We start from the raw sequence: 17420 nt of genomic DNA, 5'->3' as shown, positions 1-17420 counted from the left end.
AAGGGCTATATTATTCAGTATGCTATCGTTTACACGTACTAAAACGCGATTAGATTAAGCCCAACCAAGCTTTCACTGTCTTGTCATTGAAAACGCATACCCGCCGTGGCGCCTCACTGGCAAAGGCGGCCGCGTTGTGCTGCGGAGCACGAGGACGCGGGTTCGATTCCCGGCCGCGGCGGCCGCTTTTTGGATGGAGGCGAAAAGCAAAAACACGCAGGTGTACACGATTTCGGCGCATGTTAAAGATCCACAGGAGGTCAAAATTAATCCTGAGCCCTCCACTACGTCGCGCCTCATCACCGGTCAAGCGTCGCCGCGTTAAAGCCCACAATCAATGAATTGGAAACCCATGGAGAGCCGCGCGGGTCGTCTGCTCTTGTACTACACAGACGCGTAGGGCACGAGGGGGCGCTGGTTATCGCCAAAACTCCACCGCAGGAGTCCTGTAAGAGGGATACGAGTATTGTTTTATCCCAATACGAGCTGATTTGTTCAGGTAACCAGCCCTAAGTTACCAATCGTTCAGCTCGCATGAGATTTCGGTGCGGACGCCATGGTTAGAAATTCGCCTTCCCCAATGTATATATGTTCCGCGACTGCACCTTCCAAAGCCCACTTTCTAAGTTAACTCTTCGCGATGCGCCCTTTTTAGAGCAAAGCTGTATATGCCTTGGTCGTCACAGAGCCTGCGTGGATAAATCAGCGTGGAACGGAAATTCACACCCAAAACCGAGCCTTTTCACTTTCCTTCCTCAAACAAATTTACCATCCCCTCCTAAAGAAAGTTGAGACAATCTCGAAATCTAGAAGTGCCTCCAACCTTCACTGAAAGTGCGTTGAATCGATCGTACATCAAACCTTCCAAGGCCCAAATCGCAAGCTAACGAAGAACGAATCCATTCGACGATTTTTAGCTTACTAAGTAAAGGCATGTACGAACGATCTGAACGTGTGCCGACACGTGGTTTATGAGATAACAGTCTACTTCGTACTCCTTCACGATCGATGCGTGTATGGTCTTATCTAGAAGCGCTCCTGTTTATAAGTTTTCAATTAGCCTTTTTGACGCATTGAAAGCCCGGTTTCATGTACGCGCCGTGTGCCCAAAGATTCTATCAGAGCTCTGCGATCGACCAACCGGCCTATGGGGAAATGGGAAGACAGAAAAGGAAAGCCGGAACAACACGAGCGCTGCGTGTTGTTCCGTCCTGCCTTTTCGTCCTTGTTGTTCTGCGCCGTAGACATTTGTCGCGTTTAACGAACAAGCCCAACTGGTTCGTAGTTTTTTTTTTTTTGAAGATTTCCTGGTGTGACGTGACCGCCGATTTTTTGCACACCGAGCTTAAAGGACTACCGGATTGAGATTTTGGCCGTTCTCCTTCATGCCTATATGCGTGTGAGCATTGCCGGTGGCCGGTTATACGCGCACGGGTGCGGGGGCGGGGGGCAGAAGCAGCAGTGCTTCACGCGCTCAGCGATGTGCTGGTTGTGCTGGTTGTGCAACCAGCACAGTTGTGCTGGTTGGCGATTTCAGCGCCGACATCTCAGCACCCTATGTAGTCGAGTATTTTGGGTTGGTGGGTTATACAACAGTAAGATGTTCACTACGCGGGAGGGAAACGGAAAGCACATTCTTGTCCCCTACAGCGAAAGTAGTTCTTCTAGGTTTCATTCAGCTAATTAGCTTGTTAGTACGCTCAATTGCAAATTACAAAAGTTTTGTTACGTACTCTCCATGGACTGTGCCCAGCTTCGCTGGTCACCTTTCTTTGCAGAGTGAAACGCAGGAACTGAATGAATGTTTTAGCGAAGCTGCTAGCTTCTAGTCGGCTGGAAAATTTCGAAAACAAAGTCCAGGCAGGACCCAGCAGTTCTCTCCTAACACGCCGAGCGCATGCGGCAGGCTAATCACTCAACACCATAGAGACCAAATTCTTTTAAGGAAACCACAAAACAAGCGTCGAAACCGTATTACGGATGATAAGGATTATGTTTGCAGATTATGTTTGAAGCCTAGGCATGACTACTGTAACTAAATAGAGCAGTGTTGAGCAAGCGCATGCACCCGGCTTGACAGGACGCAGAATTTGCCGCCAGGGAAGCCAAGCGCAAGCTTCAAGCCCGCCGAGACAACGAGAAACATTCTGCATGCCCTCCCCCATTAGCATTGGCTTTACGACAATTTCGGTGGACATCCACTTCCGCATGGCGGGATGGCGACCATTTGTTTTTTATCTTTTTAGGAGATGTTGTTAGTATCTATCTAGTTATTGCTCCTGCACTATGGTACTGGCTTCGTTATAGGTTTGCTTTCAAGCGATCGTAAGAATAATACAACCCAGCCCTGGCATCGTTTTTAGTGACTACCCCCTTCCTCGCGAGTGAGCCTAAGTGCGTATATATGTCCTCCTATAGGAGGACACTTTTCTGTGAAACCACCTCCATTCCTAGCTAGAAGACAGCCCTGCCCACTTGAGTCACAAAACTTTTCACCCTCTCGTTGGTAGTTTTTCCCAACTTCTTGATTTGGTCTGCTCGAAATGAACTGTGACCAAGCAGAGGAAAGTGTTAGCTCCAACGCCGCATCCTTGAGATAACGTTTTACAGTGGTTTACCGAGCATCAAGTGCACCGGAACCATCGGGCTGTCCCTTCGCTAGAGGCGAGCACCGAAACGAGCGCAGCGTGACGTCAGAAGCACGCAGTGCTGAAGTCGCCGCCATCTACGAAGAGACTACGCGGGAACTTTTGACAAGGTGAGGCGACAGGAACAAGACGTGCTATCCTGCTTTCCTCGCTTAGCTGCAGTTGCGTTTAAATAACTGGTTGTGGCCAATGCTTGACATAGGAATGCTAAGTCCACTTGTGCTTCGAAAATTCTGGCTATTTCTCTACCACTTTACGAAACGTCATCGCTCTGCTAAGTGAACTAACCAGGAATTCACGCAAGGCCTTCGAGTTGATGCGCCACACTTTAGCCTGGACTGCCCAACTCTAGCGGTGGGCTCTCAGCTAGGTTTTTAGGACTGCAAAGATCCGCCCCGCATACCTTGTAGCGGAACATCGTATATCCGAACAGGGTCAATATCTCTCAGTGACACAAACCTCCGTTACAGTGAAAGATGTGCAGAGCATAGTTTCGGAATGATATTGCTGCCACGCTCCCCGTGTTTCAACGCCTCGAGAAAGAGAGGCGTTGAAACACGGGGAGCGTGGCGAAGCCCGCCTATATATATATATATATATAGGAAATGAGGGGCTCGTTGAAAATAACACAGAAATAAGGGTTGGCAGTCGAGAAAACCTCGGAAAGCAAAGGGGAGGATGTGGTAGATCATTGAAACAGATTAAGAATTTGGAAAGAAAGAAAGAAAGTGAAGAAAAAATGCCCGCCAGGTGGGATCCGAACCCACGACCTCCAGAATACCGGTCTGGTGCGATAACCACTACGCTACCGGCGGGGCGATTTTCCCATTCACTTTCTGGGGTATTTATGTTAGGTATGTTTGTTTCCTGTGCTTGGGGGTGGTAGCCAGCGCCATTCGGACTAATCGGGGTGAAGGGGACCTTCTTTTTAACCCCCGGGTCGTGACTCGAGTGTCTACGACATGTCCAGAGTGGTCGACCAGCTTTGAACCCTCTTAAGCTCCCTTTGGCAACAAGACTGCCAGAACAGAGGCCCTCGCTATGCATGTAGCGAATCAGAATAGGAAATGAGGGGCTCGTTGAAAATAACACAGAAATAAGGGTTGGCAGTCGAGAAAACCTCGGAAAGCAAAGGGGAGGATGTGGTAGATCATTGAAACAGATTAAGAATTTGGAAAGAAAGAAAGAAAGTGAAGAAAAAATGCCCGCCAGGTGGGATCCGAACCCACGACCTCCAGAATACCGGTCTGGTGCGATAACCACTACGCTACCGGCGGGGCGATTTTCCCATTCACTTTCTGGGGTATTTATGTTAGGTATGTTTGTTTCCTGTGCTTGGGGGTGGTAGCCAGCGCCATTCGGACTAATCGGGGTGAAGGGGACCTTCTTTTTAACCCCCGGGTCGTGACTCGAGTGTCTACGACATGTCCAGAGTGGTCGACCAGCTTTGAACCCTCTTAAGCTCCCTTTGGCAACAAGACTGCCAGAACAGAGGCCCTCGCTATGCATGTAGCGAATCAGAATAGGAAATGAGGGGCTCGTTGAAAATAACACAGAAATAAGGGTTGGCAGTCGAGAAAACCTCGGAAAGCAAAGGGGAGGATGTGGTAGATCATTGAAACAGATTAAGAATTTGGAAAGAAAGAAAGAAAGTGAAGAAAAAATGCCCGCCAGGTGGGATCCGAACCCACGACCTCCAGAATACCGGTCTGGTGCGATAACCACTACGCTACCGGCGGGGCGATTTTCCCATTCACTTTCTGGGGTATTTATGTTAGGTATGTTTGTTTCCTGTGCTTGGGGGTGGTAGCCAGCGCCATTCGGACTAATCGGGGTGAAGGGGACCTTCTTTTTAACCCCCGGGTCGTGACTCGAGTGTCTACGACATGTCCAGAGTGGTCGACCAGCTTTGAACCCTCTTAAGCTCCCTTTGGCAACAAGACTGCCAGAACAGAGGCCCTCGCTATGCATGTAGCGAATCAGAATAGGAAATGAGGGGCTCGTTGAAAATAACACAGAAATAAGGGTTGGCAGTCGAGAAAACCTCGGAAAGCAAAGGGGAGGATGTGGTAGATCATTGAAACAGATTAAGAATTTGGAAAGAAAGAAAGAAAGTGAAGAAAAAATGCCCGCCAGGTGGGATCCGAACCCACGACCTCCAGAATACCGGTCTGGTGCGATAACCACTACGCTACCGGCGGGGCGATTTTCCCATTCACTTTCTGGGGTATTTATGTTAGGTATGTTTGTTTCCTGTGCTTGGGGGTGGTAGCCAGCGCCATTCGGACTAATCGGGGTGAAGGGGACCTTCTTTTTAACCCCCGGGTCGTGACTCGAGTGTCTACGACATGTCCAGAGTGGTCGACCAGCTTTGAACCCTCTTAAGCTCCCTTTGGCAACAAGACTGCCAGAACAGAGGCCCTCGCTATGCATGTAGCGAATCAGAATAGGAAATGAGGGGCTCGTTGAAAATAACACAGAAATAAGGGTTGGCAGTCGAGAAAACCTCGGAAAGCAAAGGGGAGGATGTGGTAGATCATTGAAACAGATTAAGAATTTGGAAAGAAAGAAAGAAAGTGAAGAAAAAATGCCCGCCAGGTGGGATCCGAACCCACGACCTCCAGAATACCGGTCTGGTGCGATAACCACTACGCTACCGGCGGGGCGATTTTCCCATTCACTTTCTGGGGTATTTATGTTAGGTATGTTTGTTTCCTGTGCTTGGGGGTGGTAGCCAGCGCCATTCGGACTAATCGGGGTGAAGGGGACCTTCTTTTTAACCCCCGGGTCGTGACTCGAGTGTCTACGACATGTCCAGAGTGGTCGACCAGCTTTGAACCCTCTTAAGCTCCCTTTGGCAACAAGACTGCCAGAACAGAGGCCCTCGCTATGCATGTAGCGAATCAGAATAGGAAATGAGGGGCTCGTTGAAAATAACACAGAAATAAGGGTTGGCAGTCGAGAAAACCTCGGAAAGCAAAGGGGAGGATGTGGTAGATCATTGAAACAGATTAAGAATTTGGAAAGAAAGAAAGAAAGTGAAGAAAAAATGCCCGCCAGGTGGGATCCGAACCCACGACCTCCAGAATACCGGTCTGGTGCGATAACCACTACGCTACCGGCGGGGCGATTTTCCCATTCACTTTCTGGGGTATTTATGTTAGGTATGTTTGTTTCCTGTGCTTGGGGGTGGTAGCCAGCGCCATTCGGACTAATCGGGGTGAAGGGGACCTTCTTTTTAACCCCCGGGTCGTGACTCGAGTGTCTACGACATGTCCAGAGTGGTCGACCAGCTTTGAACCCTCTTAAGCTCCCTTTGGCAACAAGACTGCCAGAACAGAGGCCCTCGCTATGCATGTAGCGAATCAGAATAGGAAATGAGGGGCTCGTTGAAAATAACACAGAAATAAGGGTTGGCAGTCGAGAAAACCTCGGAAAGCAAAGGGGAGGATGTGGTAGATCATTGAAACAGATTAAGAATTTGGAAAGAAAGAAAGAAAGTGAAGAAAAAATGCCCGCCAGGTGGGATCCGAACCCACGACCTCCAGAATACCGGTCTGGTGCGATAACCACTACGCTACCGGCGGGGCGATTTTCCCATTCACTTTCTGGGGTATTTATGTTAGGTATGTTTGTTTCCTGTGCTTGGGGGTGGTAGCCAGCGCCATTCGGACTAATCGGGGTGAAGGGGACCTTCTTTTTAACCCCCGGGTCGTGACTCGAGTGTCTACGACATGTCCAGAGTGGTCGACCAGCTTTGAACCCTCTTAAGCTCCCTTTGGCAACAAGACTGCCAGAACAGAGGCCCTCGCTATGCATGTAGCGAATCAGAATAGGAAATGAGGGGCTCGTTGAAAATAACACAGAAATAAGGGTTGGCAGTCGAGAAAACCTCGGAAAGCAAAGGGGAGGATGTGGTAGATCATTGAAACAGATTAAGAATTTGGAAAGAAAGAAAGAAAGTGAAGAAAAAATGCCCGCCAGGTGGGATCCGAACCCACGACCTCCAGAATACCGGTCTGGTGCGATAACCACTACGCTACCGGCGGGGCGATTTTCCCATTCACTTTCTGGGGTATTTATGTTAGGTATGTTTGTTTCCTGTGCTTGGGGGTGGTAGCCAGCGCCATTCGGACTAATCGGGGTGAAGGGGACCTTCTTTTTAACCCCCGGGTCGTGACTCGAGTGTCTACGACATGTCCAGAGTGGTCGACCAGCTTTGAACCCTCTTAAGCTCCCTTTGGCAACAAGACTGCCAGAACAGAGGCCCTCGCTATGCATGTAGCGAATCAGAATAGGAAATGAGGGGCTCGTTGAAAATAACACAGAAATAAGGGTTGGCAGTCGAGAAAACCTCGGAAAGCAAAGGGGAGGATGTGGTAGATCATTGAAACAGATTAAGAATTTGGAAAGAAAGAAAGAAAGTGAAGAAAAAATGCCCGCCAGGTGGGATCCGAACCCACGACCTCCAGAATACCGGTCTGGTGCGATAACCACTACGCTACCGGCGGGGCGATTTTCCCATTCACTTTCTGGGGTATTTATGTTAGGTATGTTTGTTTCCTGTGCTTGGGGGTGGTAGCCAGCGCCATTCGGACTAATCGGGGTGAAGGGGACCTTCTTTTTAACCCCCGGGTCGTGACTCGAGTGTCTACGACATGTCCAGAGTGGTCGACCAGCTTTGAACCCTCTTAAGCTCCCTTTGGCAACAAGACTGCCAGAACAGAGGCCCTCGCTATGCATGTAGCGAATCAGAATAGGAAATGAGGGGCTCGTTGAAAATAACACAGAAATAAGGGTTGGCAGTCGAGAAAACCTCGGAAAGCAAAGGGGAGGATGTGGTAGATCATTGAAACAGATTAAGAATTTGGAAAGAAAGAAAGAAAGTGAAGAAAAAATGCCCGCCAGGTGGGATCCGAACCCACGACCTCCAGAATACCGGTCTGGTGCGATAACCACTACGCTACCGGCGGGGCGATTTTCCCATTCACTTTCTGGGGTATTTATGTTAGGTATGTTTGTTTCCTGTGCTTGGGGGTGGTAGCCAGCGCCATTCGGACTAATCGGGGTGAAGGGGACCTTCTTTTTAACCCCCGGGTCGTGACTCGAGTGTCTACGACATGTCCAGAGTGGTCGACCAGCTTTGAACCCTCTTAAGCTCCCTTTGGCAACAAGACTGCCAGAACAGAGGCCCTCGCTATGCATGTAGCGAATCAGAATAGGAAATGAGGGGCTCGTTGAAAATAACACAGAAATAAGGGTTGGCAGTCGAGAAAACCTCGGAAAGCAAAGGGGAGGATGTGGTAGATCATTGAAACAGATTAAGAATTTGGAAAGAAAGAAAGAAAGTGAAGAAAAAATGCCCGCCAGGTGGGATCCGAACCCACGACCTCCAGAATACCGGTCTGGTGCGATAACCACTACGCTACCGGCGGGGCGATTTTCCCATTCACTTTCTGGGGTATTTATGTTAGGTATGTTTGTTTCCTGTGCTTGGGGGTGGTAGCCAGCGCCATTCGGACTAATCGGGGTGAAGGGGACCTTCTTTTTAACCCCCGGGTCGTGACTCGAGTGTCTACGACATGTCCAGAGTGGTCGACCCGCTTTGAACCCTCTTAAGCTCCCTTTGGCAACAAGACTGCCAGAACAGAGGCCCTCGCTATGCATGTAGCGAATCAGAATAGGAAATGAGGGGCTCGTTGAAAATAACACAGAAATAAGGGTTGGCAGTCGAGAAAACCTCGGAAAGCAAAGGGGAGGATGTGGTAGATCATTGAAACAGATTAAGAATTTGGAAAGAAAGAAAGAAAGTGAAGAAAAAATGCCCGCCAGGTGGGATCCGAACCCACGACCTCCAGAATACCGGTCTGGTGCGATAACCACTACGCTACCGGCGGGGCGATTTTCCCATTCACTTTCTGGGGTATTTATGTTAGGTATGTTTGTTTCCTGTGCTTGGGGGTGGTAGCCAGCGCCATTCGGACTAATCGGGGTGAAGGGGACCTTCTTTTTAACCCCCGGGTCGTGACTCGAGTGTCTACGACATGTCCAGAGTGGTCGACCAGCTTTGAACCCTCTTAAGCTCCCTTTGGCAACAAGACTGCCAGAACAGAGGCCCTCGCTATGCATGTAGCGAATCAGAATAGGAAATGAGGGGCTCGTTGAAAATAACACAGAAATAAGGGTTGGCAGTCGAGAAAACCTCGGAAAGCAAAGGGGAGGATGTGGTAGATCATTGAAACAGATTAAGAATTTGGAAAGAAAGAAAGAAAGTGAAGAAAAAATGCCCGCCAGGTGGGATCCGAACCCACGACCTCCAGAATACCGGTCTGGTGCGATAACCACTACGCTACCGGCGGGGCGATTTTCCCATTCACTTTCTGGGGTATTTATGTTAGGTATGTTTGTTTCCTGTGCTTGGGGGTGGTAGCCAGCGCCATTCGGACTAATCGGGGTGAAGGGGACCTTCTTTTTAACCCCCGGGTCGTGACTCGAGTGTCTACGACATGTCCAGAGTGGTCGACCAGCTTTGAACCCTCTTAAGCTCCCTTTGGCAACAAGACTGCCAGAACAGAGGCCCTCGCTATGCATGTAGCGAATCAGAATAGGAAATGAGGGGCTCGTTGAAAATAACACAGAAATAAGGGTTGGCAGTCGAGAAAAACTCGGAAAGCAAAGGGGAGGATGTGGTAGATCATTGAAACAGATTAAGAATTTGGAAAGAAAGAAAGAAAGTGAAGAAAAAATGCCCGCCAGGTGGGATCCGAACCCACGACCTCCAGAATACCGGTCTGGTGCGATAACCACTACGCTACCGGCGGGGCGATTTTCCCATTCACTTTCTGGGGTATTTATGTTAGGTATGTTTGTTTCCTGTGCTTGGGGGTGGTAGCCAGCGCCATTCGGACTAATCGGGGTGAAGGGGACCTTCTTTTTAACCCCCGGGTCGTGACTCGAGTGTCTACGACATGTCCAGAGTGGTCGACCAGCTTTGAACCCTCTTAAGCTCCCTTTGGCAACAAGACTGCCAGAACAGAGGCCCTCGCTATGCATGTAGCGAATCAGAATAGGAAATGAGGGGCTCGTTGAAAATAACACAGAAATAAGGGTTGGCAGTCGAGAAAACCTCGGAAAGCAAAGGGGAGGATGTGGTAGATCATTGAAACAGATTAAGAATTTGGAAAGAAAGAAAGAAAGTGAAGAAAAAATGCCTGCCAGGTGGGATCCGAACCCACGACCTCCAGAATACCGGTCTGGTGCGATAACCACTACGCTACCGGCGGGGCGATTTTCCCATTCACTTTCTGGGGTATTTATGTTAGGTATGTTTGTTTCCTGTGCTTGGGGGTGGTAGCCAGCGCCATTCGGACTAATCGGGGTGAAGGGGACCTTCTTTTTAACCCCCGGGTCGTGACTCGAGTGTCTACGACATGTCCAGAGTGGTCGACCAGCTTTGAACCCTCTTAAGCTCCCTTTGGCAACAAGACTGCCAGAACAGAGGCCCTCGCTATGCATGTAGCGAATCAGAATAGGAAATGAGGGGCTCGTTGAAAATAACACAGAAATAAGGGTTGGCAGTCGAGAAAACCTCGGAAAGCAAAGGGGAGGATGTGGTAGATCATTGAAACAGATTAAGAATTTGGAAAGAAAGAAAGAAAGTGAAGAAAAAATGCCCGCCAGGTGGGATCCGAACCCACGACCTCCAGAATACCGGTCTGGTGCGATAACCACTACGCTACCGGCGGGGCGATTTTCCCATTCACTTTCTGGGGTATTTATGTTAGGTATGTTTGTTTCCTGTGCTTGGGGGTGGTAGCCAGCGCCATTCGGACTAATCGGGGTGAAGGGGACCTTCTTTTTAACCCCCGGGTCGTGACTCGAGTGTCTACGACATGTCCAGAGTGGTCGACCAGCTTTGAACCCTCTTAAGCTCCCTTTGGCAACAAGACTGCCAGAACAGAGGCCCTCGCTATGCATGTAGCGAATCAGAATAGGAAATGAGGGGCTCGTTGAAAATAACACAGAAATAAGGGTTGGCAGTCGAGAAAACCTCGGAAAGCAAAGGGGAGGATGTGGTAGATCATTGAAACAGATTAAGAATTTGGAAAGAAAGAAAGAAAGTGAAGAAAAAATGCCCGCCAGGTGGGATCCGAACCCACGACCTCCAGAATACCGGTCTGGTGCGATAACCACTACGCTACCGGCGGGGCGATTTTCCCATTCACTTTCTGGGGTATTTATGTTAGGTATGTTTGTTTCCTGTGCTTGGGGGTGGTAGCCAGCGCCATTCGGACTAATCGGGGTGAAGGGGACCTTCTTTTTAACCCCCGGGTCGTGACTCGAGTGTCTACGACATGTCCAGAGTGGTCGACCAGCTTTGAACCCTCTTAAGCTCCCTTTGGCAACAAGACTGCCAGAACAGAGGCCCTCGCTATGCATGTAGCGAATCAGAATAGGAAATGAGGGGCTCGTTGAAAATAACACAGAAATAAGGGTTGGCAGTCGAGAAAACCTCGGAAAGCAAAGGGGAGGATGTGGTAGATCATTGAAACAGATTAAGAATTTGGAAAGAAAGAAAGAAAGTGAAGAAAAAATGCCCGCCAGGTGGGATCCGAACCCACGACCTCCAGAATACCGGTCTGGTGCGATAACCACTACGCTACCGGCGGGGCGATTTTCCCATTCACTTTCTGGGGTATTTATGTTAGGTATGTTTGTTTCCTGTGCTTGGGGGTGGTAGCCAGCGCCATTCGGACTAATCGGGGTGAAGGGGACCTTCTTTTTAACCCCCGGGTCGTGACTCGAGTGTCTACGACATGTCCAGAGTGGTCGACCAGCTTTGAACCCTCTTAAGCTCCCTTTGGCAACAAGACTGCCAGAACAGAGGCCCTCGCTATGCATGTAGCGAATCAGAATAGGAAATGAGGGGCTCGTTGAAAATAACACAGAAATAAGGGTTGGCAGTCGAGAAAAACTCGGAAAGCAAAGGGGAGGATGTGGTAGATCATTGAAACAGATTAAGAATTTGGAAAGAAAGAAAGAAAGTGAAGAAAAAATGCCCGCCAGGTGGGATCCGAACCCACGACCTCCAGAATACCGGTCTGGTGCGATAACCACTACGTTACCGGCGGGGCGATTTTCCCATTCACTTTCTGGGGTATTTATGTTAGGTATGTTTGTATCCTGTGCTTGGGGGTGGTAGCCAGCGCCATTCGGACTAATCGGGGTGAAGGGGACCTTCTTTCTAACCCCCGGGTCGTGACTCGAGTGTCTACGACATGTCCAGAGTGGTCGACCAGCTTTGAACCCTCTTAAGCTCCCTTTGGCAACAAGACTGCCAGAACAGAGGCCCTCGCTATGCATGTAGCGAATCAGAATAGGAAATGAGGGGCTCGTTGAAAATAACACAGAAATAAGGGTTGGCAGTCGAGAAAACCTCGGAAAGCAAAGGGGAGGATGTGGTAGATCATTGAAACAGATTAAGAATTTGGAAAGAAAGAAAGAAAGTGAAGAAAAAATGCCCGCCAGGTGGGATCCGAACCCACGACCTCCAGAATACCGGTCTGGTGCGATAACCACTACGCTACCGGCGGGGCGATTTTCCCATTCACTTTCTGGGGTATTTATGTTAGGTATGTTTGTTTCCTGTGCTTGGGGGTGGTAGCCAGCGCCATTCGGATGTGGTGGTAGCCAGCGCCATTGGGGGTGGTAGCCAGCGCCAGCGCCCCGCCGGTAGCGTAGTGGTTATCGCACCAGACCGGTATTCTGGAGGTCGTGGGTTCGGATCCCACCTGGCGGGCATTTTTTCTTCACTTTCTTTCTTTCTTTCCAAATTCTTAATCTGTTTCAATGATCTACCACATCCTCCCCTTTGCTTTCCGAGGTTTTCTCGACTGCCAACCCTTATTTCTGTGTTATTTTCAACGAGCCCCTCATTTCCTATTCTGATTCGCTACATGCATAGCGAGGGCCTCTTTTCTGGCAGTCTTGTTGCCAAAGGGAGCTTAAGAGGGTTCAAAGCTGGTCGACCACTCTGGACATGTCGTAGACACTCGAGTCACGACCCGGGGGTTAAAAAGAAGGTCCCCTTCACCCCGATTATTCCGAATGGCGCTGGCTACCACCCCCAAGCACAGGAAACAAACATACCTAACATAAATACCCCAGAAAGTGAATGGGAAAATCGCCCCGCCGGTAGCGTAGTGGTTATCGCACCAGACCGGTATTCTGGAGGTCGTGGGTTCGGATCCCACCTGGCGGGCATTTTTTCTTCACTTTCTTTCTTTCTTTCCAAATTCTTAATCTGTTTCAATGATCTACCACATCCTCCCCTTTGCTTTCCGAGGTTTTCTTGACTGCCAACCCGTATTTCTGTGTTATTTTCAACGAGCCCCTCATTTCCTATTCTGATTCGCTACATGCATAGCGAGGGCCTCTGTTCTGGCAGTCTTGTTGCCAAAGGGAGCTTAAGAGGGTTCAAAGCTGGTCGACCACTCTGGACATGTCGTAGACACTCGAGTCACGACCCGGGGGTTAAAAAGAAGGTCCCCTTCACCCCGATTAGTCCGAATGGCGCTGGCTACCACCCCCAAGCACAGGAAACAAACATACCTAACATAAATACCCCAGAAAGTGAATGGGAAAATCGCCCCGCCGGTAGCGTAGTGGTTATCGCACCAGACCGGTATTCTGGAGGTCGTGGGTTCGGATCCCACCTGGCGGGCATTTTTTCTTCACTTTCTTTCTTTCCAAATTCTTAATCTGTTTCAATGATCTACCACATCCTCCCCTTTGCTTTCCGAGGTTTTCTCGACTGCCAACCCTTATTTCTGTGTTATTTTCAACGAGCCCCTCATTTCCTATTCTGATTCGCTACATGCATAGCGAGGGCCTCTGTTCTGGCAGTCTTGTTGCCAAAGGGAGCTTAAGAGGGTTCAAAGCTGGTCGACCACTCTGGACATGTCGTAGACACTCGAGTCACGACCCGGGGGTTAAAAAGAAGGTCCCCTTCACCCCGATTAGTCCGAATGGCGCTGGCTACCACCCCCAAGCACAGGAAACAAACATACCTAACATAAATACCCCAGAAAGTGAATGGGAAAATCGCCCCGCCGGTAGCGTAGTGGTTATCGCACCAGACCGGTATTCTGGAGGTCGTGGGTTCGGATCCCACCTGGCGGGCATTTTTTCTTCACTTTCTTTCTTTCTTTCCAAATTCTTAATCTGTTTCAATGATCTACCACATCCTCCCCTTTGCTTTCCGAGTTTTTCTCGACTGCCAACCCTTATTTCTGTGTTATTTTCAACGAGCCCCTCATTTCCTATTCTGATTCGCTACATGCATAGCGAGGGCCTCTGTTCTGGCAGTCTTGTTGCCAAAGGGAGCTTAAGAGGGTTCAAAGCTGGTCGACCACTCTGGACATGTCGTAGACACTCGAGTCACGACCCGGGGGTTAAAAAGAAGGTCCCCTTCACCCCGATTAGTCCGAATGGCGCTGGCTACCACCCCCAAGCACAGGAAACAAACATACCTAACATAAATACCCCAGAAAGTGAATGGGAAAATCGCCCCGCCGGTAGCGTAGTGGTTATCGCACCAGACCGGTATTCTGGAGGTCGTGGGTTCGGATCCCACCTGGCGGGCATTTTTTCTTCACTTTCTTTCTTTCTTTCCAAATTCTTAATCTGTTTCAATGATCTACCACATCCTCCCCTTTGCTTTCCGAGGTTTTCTCGACTGCCAACCCTTATTTCTGTGTTATTTTCAACGAGCCCCTCATTTCCTATTCTGATTCGCTACATGCATAGCGAGGGCCTCTGTTCTGGCAGTCTTGTTGCCAAAGGGAGCTTAAGAGGGTTCAAAGGTGGTCGACCACTCTGGACATGTCGTAGACACTCGAGTCACGACCCGGGGGTTAAAAAGAAGGTCCCCTTCACCCCGATTAGTCCGAATGGCGCTGGCTACCACCCCCAAGCACAGGAAACAAACATACCTAACATAAATACCCCAGAAAGTGAATGGGAAAATCGCCCCGCCGGTAGCGTAGTGGTTATCGCACCAGACCGGTATTCTGGAGGTCGTGGGTTCGGATCCCACCTGGCGGGCATTTTTTCTTCACTTTCTTTCTTTCTTTCCAAATTCTTAATCTGTTTCAATGATCTACCACATCCTCCCCTTTGCTTTCCGAGGTTTTCTCGACTGCCAACCCTTATTTCTGTGTTATTTTCAACGAGCCCCTCATTTCCTATTCTGATTCGCTACATGCATAGCGAGGGCCTCTGTTCTGGCAGTCTTGTTGCCAAAGGGAGCTTAAGAGGGTTCAAAGCTGGTCGACCACTCTGGACATGTCGTAGACACTCGAGTCACGACCCGGGGGTTAAAAAGAAGGTCCCCTTCACCCCGATTAGTCCGAATGGCGCTGGCTACCACCCCCAAGCACAGGAAACAAACATACCTAACATAAATACCCCAGAAAGTGAATGGGAAAATCGCCCCGCCGGTAGCGTAGTGGTTATCGCACCAGACCGGTATTCTGGAGGTCGTGGGTTCGGATCCCACCTGGCGGGCATTTTTTCTTCACTTTCTTTCTTTCTTTCCAAATTCTTAATCTGTTTCAATGATCTACCACATCCTCCCCTTTGCTTTCCGAGGTTTTCTCGACTGCCAACCCTTATTTCTGTGTTATTTTCAACGAGCCCCTCATTTCCTATTCTGATTCGCTACATGCATAGCGAGGGCCTCTGTTCTGGCAGTCTTGTTGCCAAAGGGAGCTTAAGAGGGTTCAAAGCTGGTCGACCACTCTGGACATGTCGTAGACACTCGAGTCACGACCCGGGGGTTAAAAAGAAGGTCCCCTTCACCCCGATTAGTCCGAATGGCGCTGGCTACCACCCCCAAGCACAGGAAACAAACATACCTAACATAAATACCCCAGAAAGTGAATGGGAAAATCGCCCCGCCGGTAGCGTAGTGGTTATCGCACCAGACCGGTATTCTGGAGGTCGTGGGTTCGGATCCCACCTGGCGGGCATTTTTTCTTCACTTTCTTTCTTTCTTTCCAAATTCTTAATCTGTTTCAATGATCTACCACATCCTCCCCTTTGCTTTCCGAGGTTTTCTCGACTGCCAACCCTTATTTCTGTGTTATTTTCAACGAGCCCCTCATTTCCTATTCTGATTCGCTACATGCATAGCGAGGGCCTCTGTTCTGGCAGTCTTGTTGCCAAAGGGAGCTTAAGAGGGTTCAAAGCTGGTCGACCACTCTGGACATGTCGTAGACACTCGAGTCACGACCCGGGGGTTAAAAAGAAGGTCCCCTTCACCCCGATTAGTCCGAATGGCGCTGGCTACCACCCCCAAGCACAGGAAACAAACATACCTAACATAAATACCCCAGAAAGTGAATGGGAAAATCGCCCCGCCGGTAGCGTAGTGGTTATCGCACCAGACCGGTATTCTGGAGGTCGTGGGTTCGGATCCCACCTGGCGGGCATTTTTTCTTCACTTTCTTTCTTTCTTTCCAAATTCTTAATCTGTTTCAATGATCTACCACATCCTCCCCTTTGCTTTCCGAGGTTTTCTCGACTGCCAACCCTTATTTCTGTGTTATTTTCAACGAGCCCCTCATTTCCTATTCTGATTCGCTACATGCATAGCGAGGGCCTCTGTTCTGGCAGTCTTGTTGCCAAAGGGAGCTTAAGAGGGTTCAAAGCTGGTCGACCACTCTGGACATGTCGTAGACACTCGAGTCACGACCCGGGGGTTAAAAAGAAGGTCCCCTTCACCCCGATTAGTCCGAATGGCGCTGGCTACCACCCCCAAGCACAGGAAACAAACATACCTAACATAAATACCCCAGAAAGTGAATGGGAAAATCGCCCCGCCGGTAGCGTAGTGGTTATCGCACCAGACCGGTATTCTGGAGGTCGTGGGTTCGGATCCCACCTGGCGGGCATTTTTTCTTCACTTTCTTTCTTTCTTTCCAAATTCTTAATCTGTTTCAATGATCTACCACATCCTCCCCTTTGCTTTCCGAGGTTTTCTCGACTGCCAACCCTTATTTCTGTGTTATATATATATATATATATATATATATATATATATATATATATATATATATATATATATATATATATATATATATATATCCTTTGAAAAAGTCCGGCCCCCGGTCGAAACGTTAGAATAAATGTTGTTATGTTTTTCAGTTTGACTTCTCTATCGTGTATATATATATATATATATATATATATATATATATATATATATATATATATATATATATATATACAGCAGTAAGATGTTTTCCTCCCCTTTTCACTTCCTATTTCCACCTCTCTCTCTCTCTCGCTTTACGTACCTGGTAAACTTTGCAGGTTAGGAGAAGGCGACGAGGCCATGCGCAAAGCAACCCTGGCGCACGTGAACCGGAGGCTGAAGAGGGGCACGGGCGACTCGTGCAGCGATGTGTGTCCCGTGCAGGCAACAGCGACTTGCGACCCGGACAAGCCGTACAGGGAGCCTGACGGCAGCTGTAATAACCTGGAGAACCCCGACTGGGGAAAGGCATACGCCTGCGAGAAGAGGCTACTTGATCCCGACTACGCTGATGGTAACGTAGATGGATGCCTCACCATGCGAGAGGGACAGCACAACTTGGTAGGGCGGAGAAAAGCGGCGATATACAAAAAGATGCAGAAAATCACAGAATTGTATGCTAATGCCTAAGCATTCTTATGCGGCTTGCCTTTATTCTGAGTTGTTGCAGGCTA

At 49.1% G+C, this 17420-nt stretch overlaps 1 protein-coding gene across 1 annotated transcript in view; it reads left to right on the top strand.

The window, feature by feature from the left end:
* The first annotated feature begins 17014 nt into the window (after window positions 1–17014).
* LOC144160115 (peroxidase-like) overlaps window positions 17015–17420 on the top strand; it is a 38583-nt gene continuing 38177 nt past the window's right edge. Inside the window, exon 1 of the mRNA XM_077691721.1 lies at window positions 17015–17260. Within this exon, the coding sequence (XP_077547847.1) occupies window positions 17047–17260 (214 nt within the window). The 5' untranslated portion in view covers window positions 17015–17046. The remainder of the gene's footprint in view (window positions 17261–17420) is intronic.

This window comes from Haemaphysalis longicornis, unplaced genomic scaffold, assembly GCF_048455015.1.
Source record: "Haemaphysalis longicornis isolate Haplotype H1 unplaced genomic scaffold, Haemaphysalis longicornis Haplotype H1 scaffold_10, whole genome shotgun sequence".
Classification (NCBI taxonomy): domain Eukaryota; kingdom Metazoa; phylum Arthropoda; class Arachnida; order Ixodida; family Ixodidae; genus Haemaphysalis; species Haemaphysalis longicornis.
Note: the sequence above shows the minus strand (reverse complement) of the source record. Positions and strands in the feature narration are given on the sequence as shown.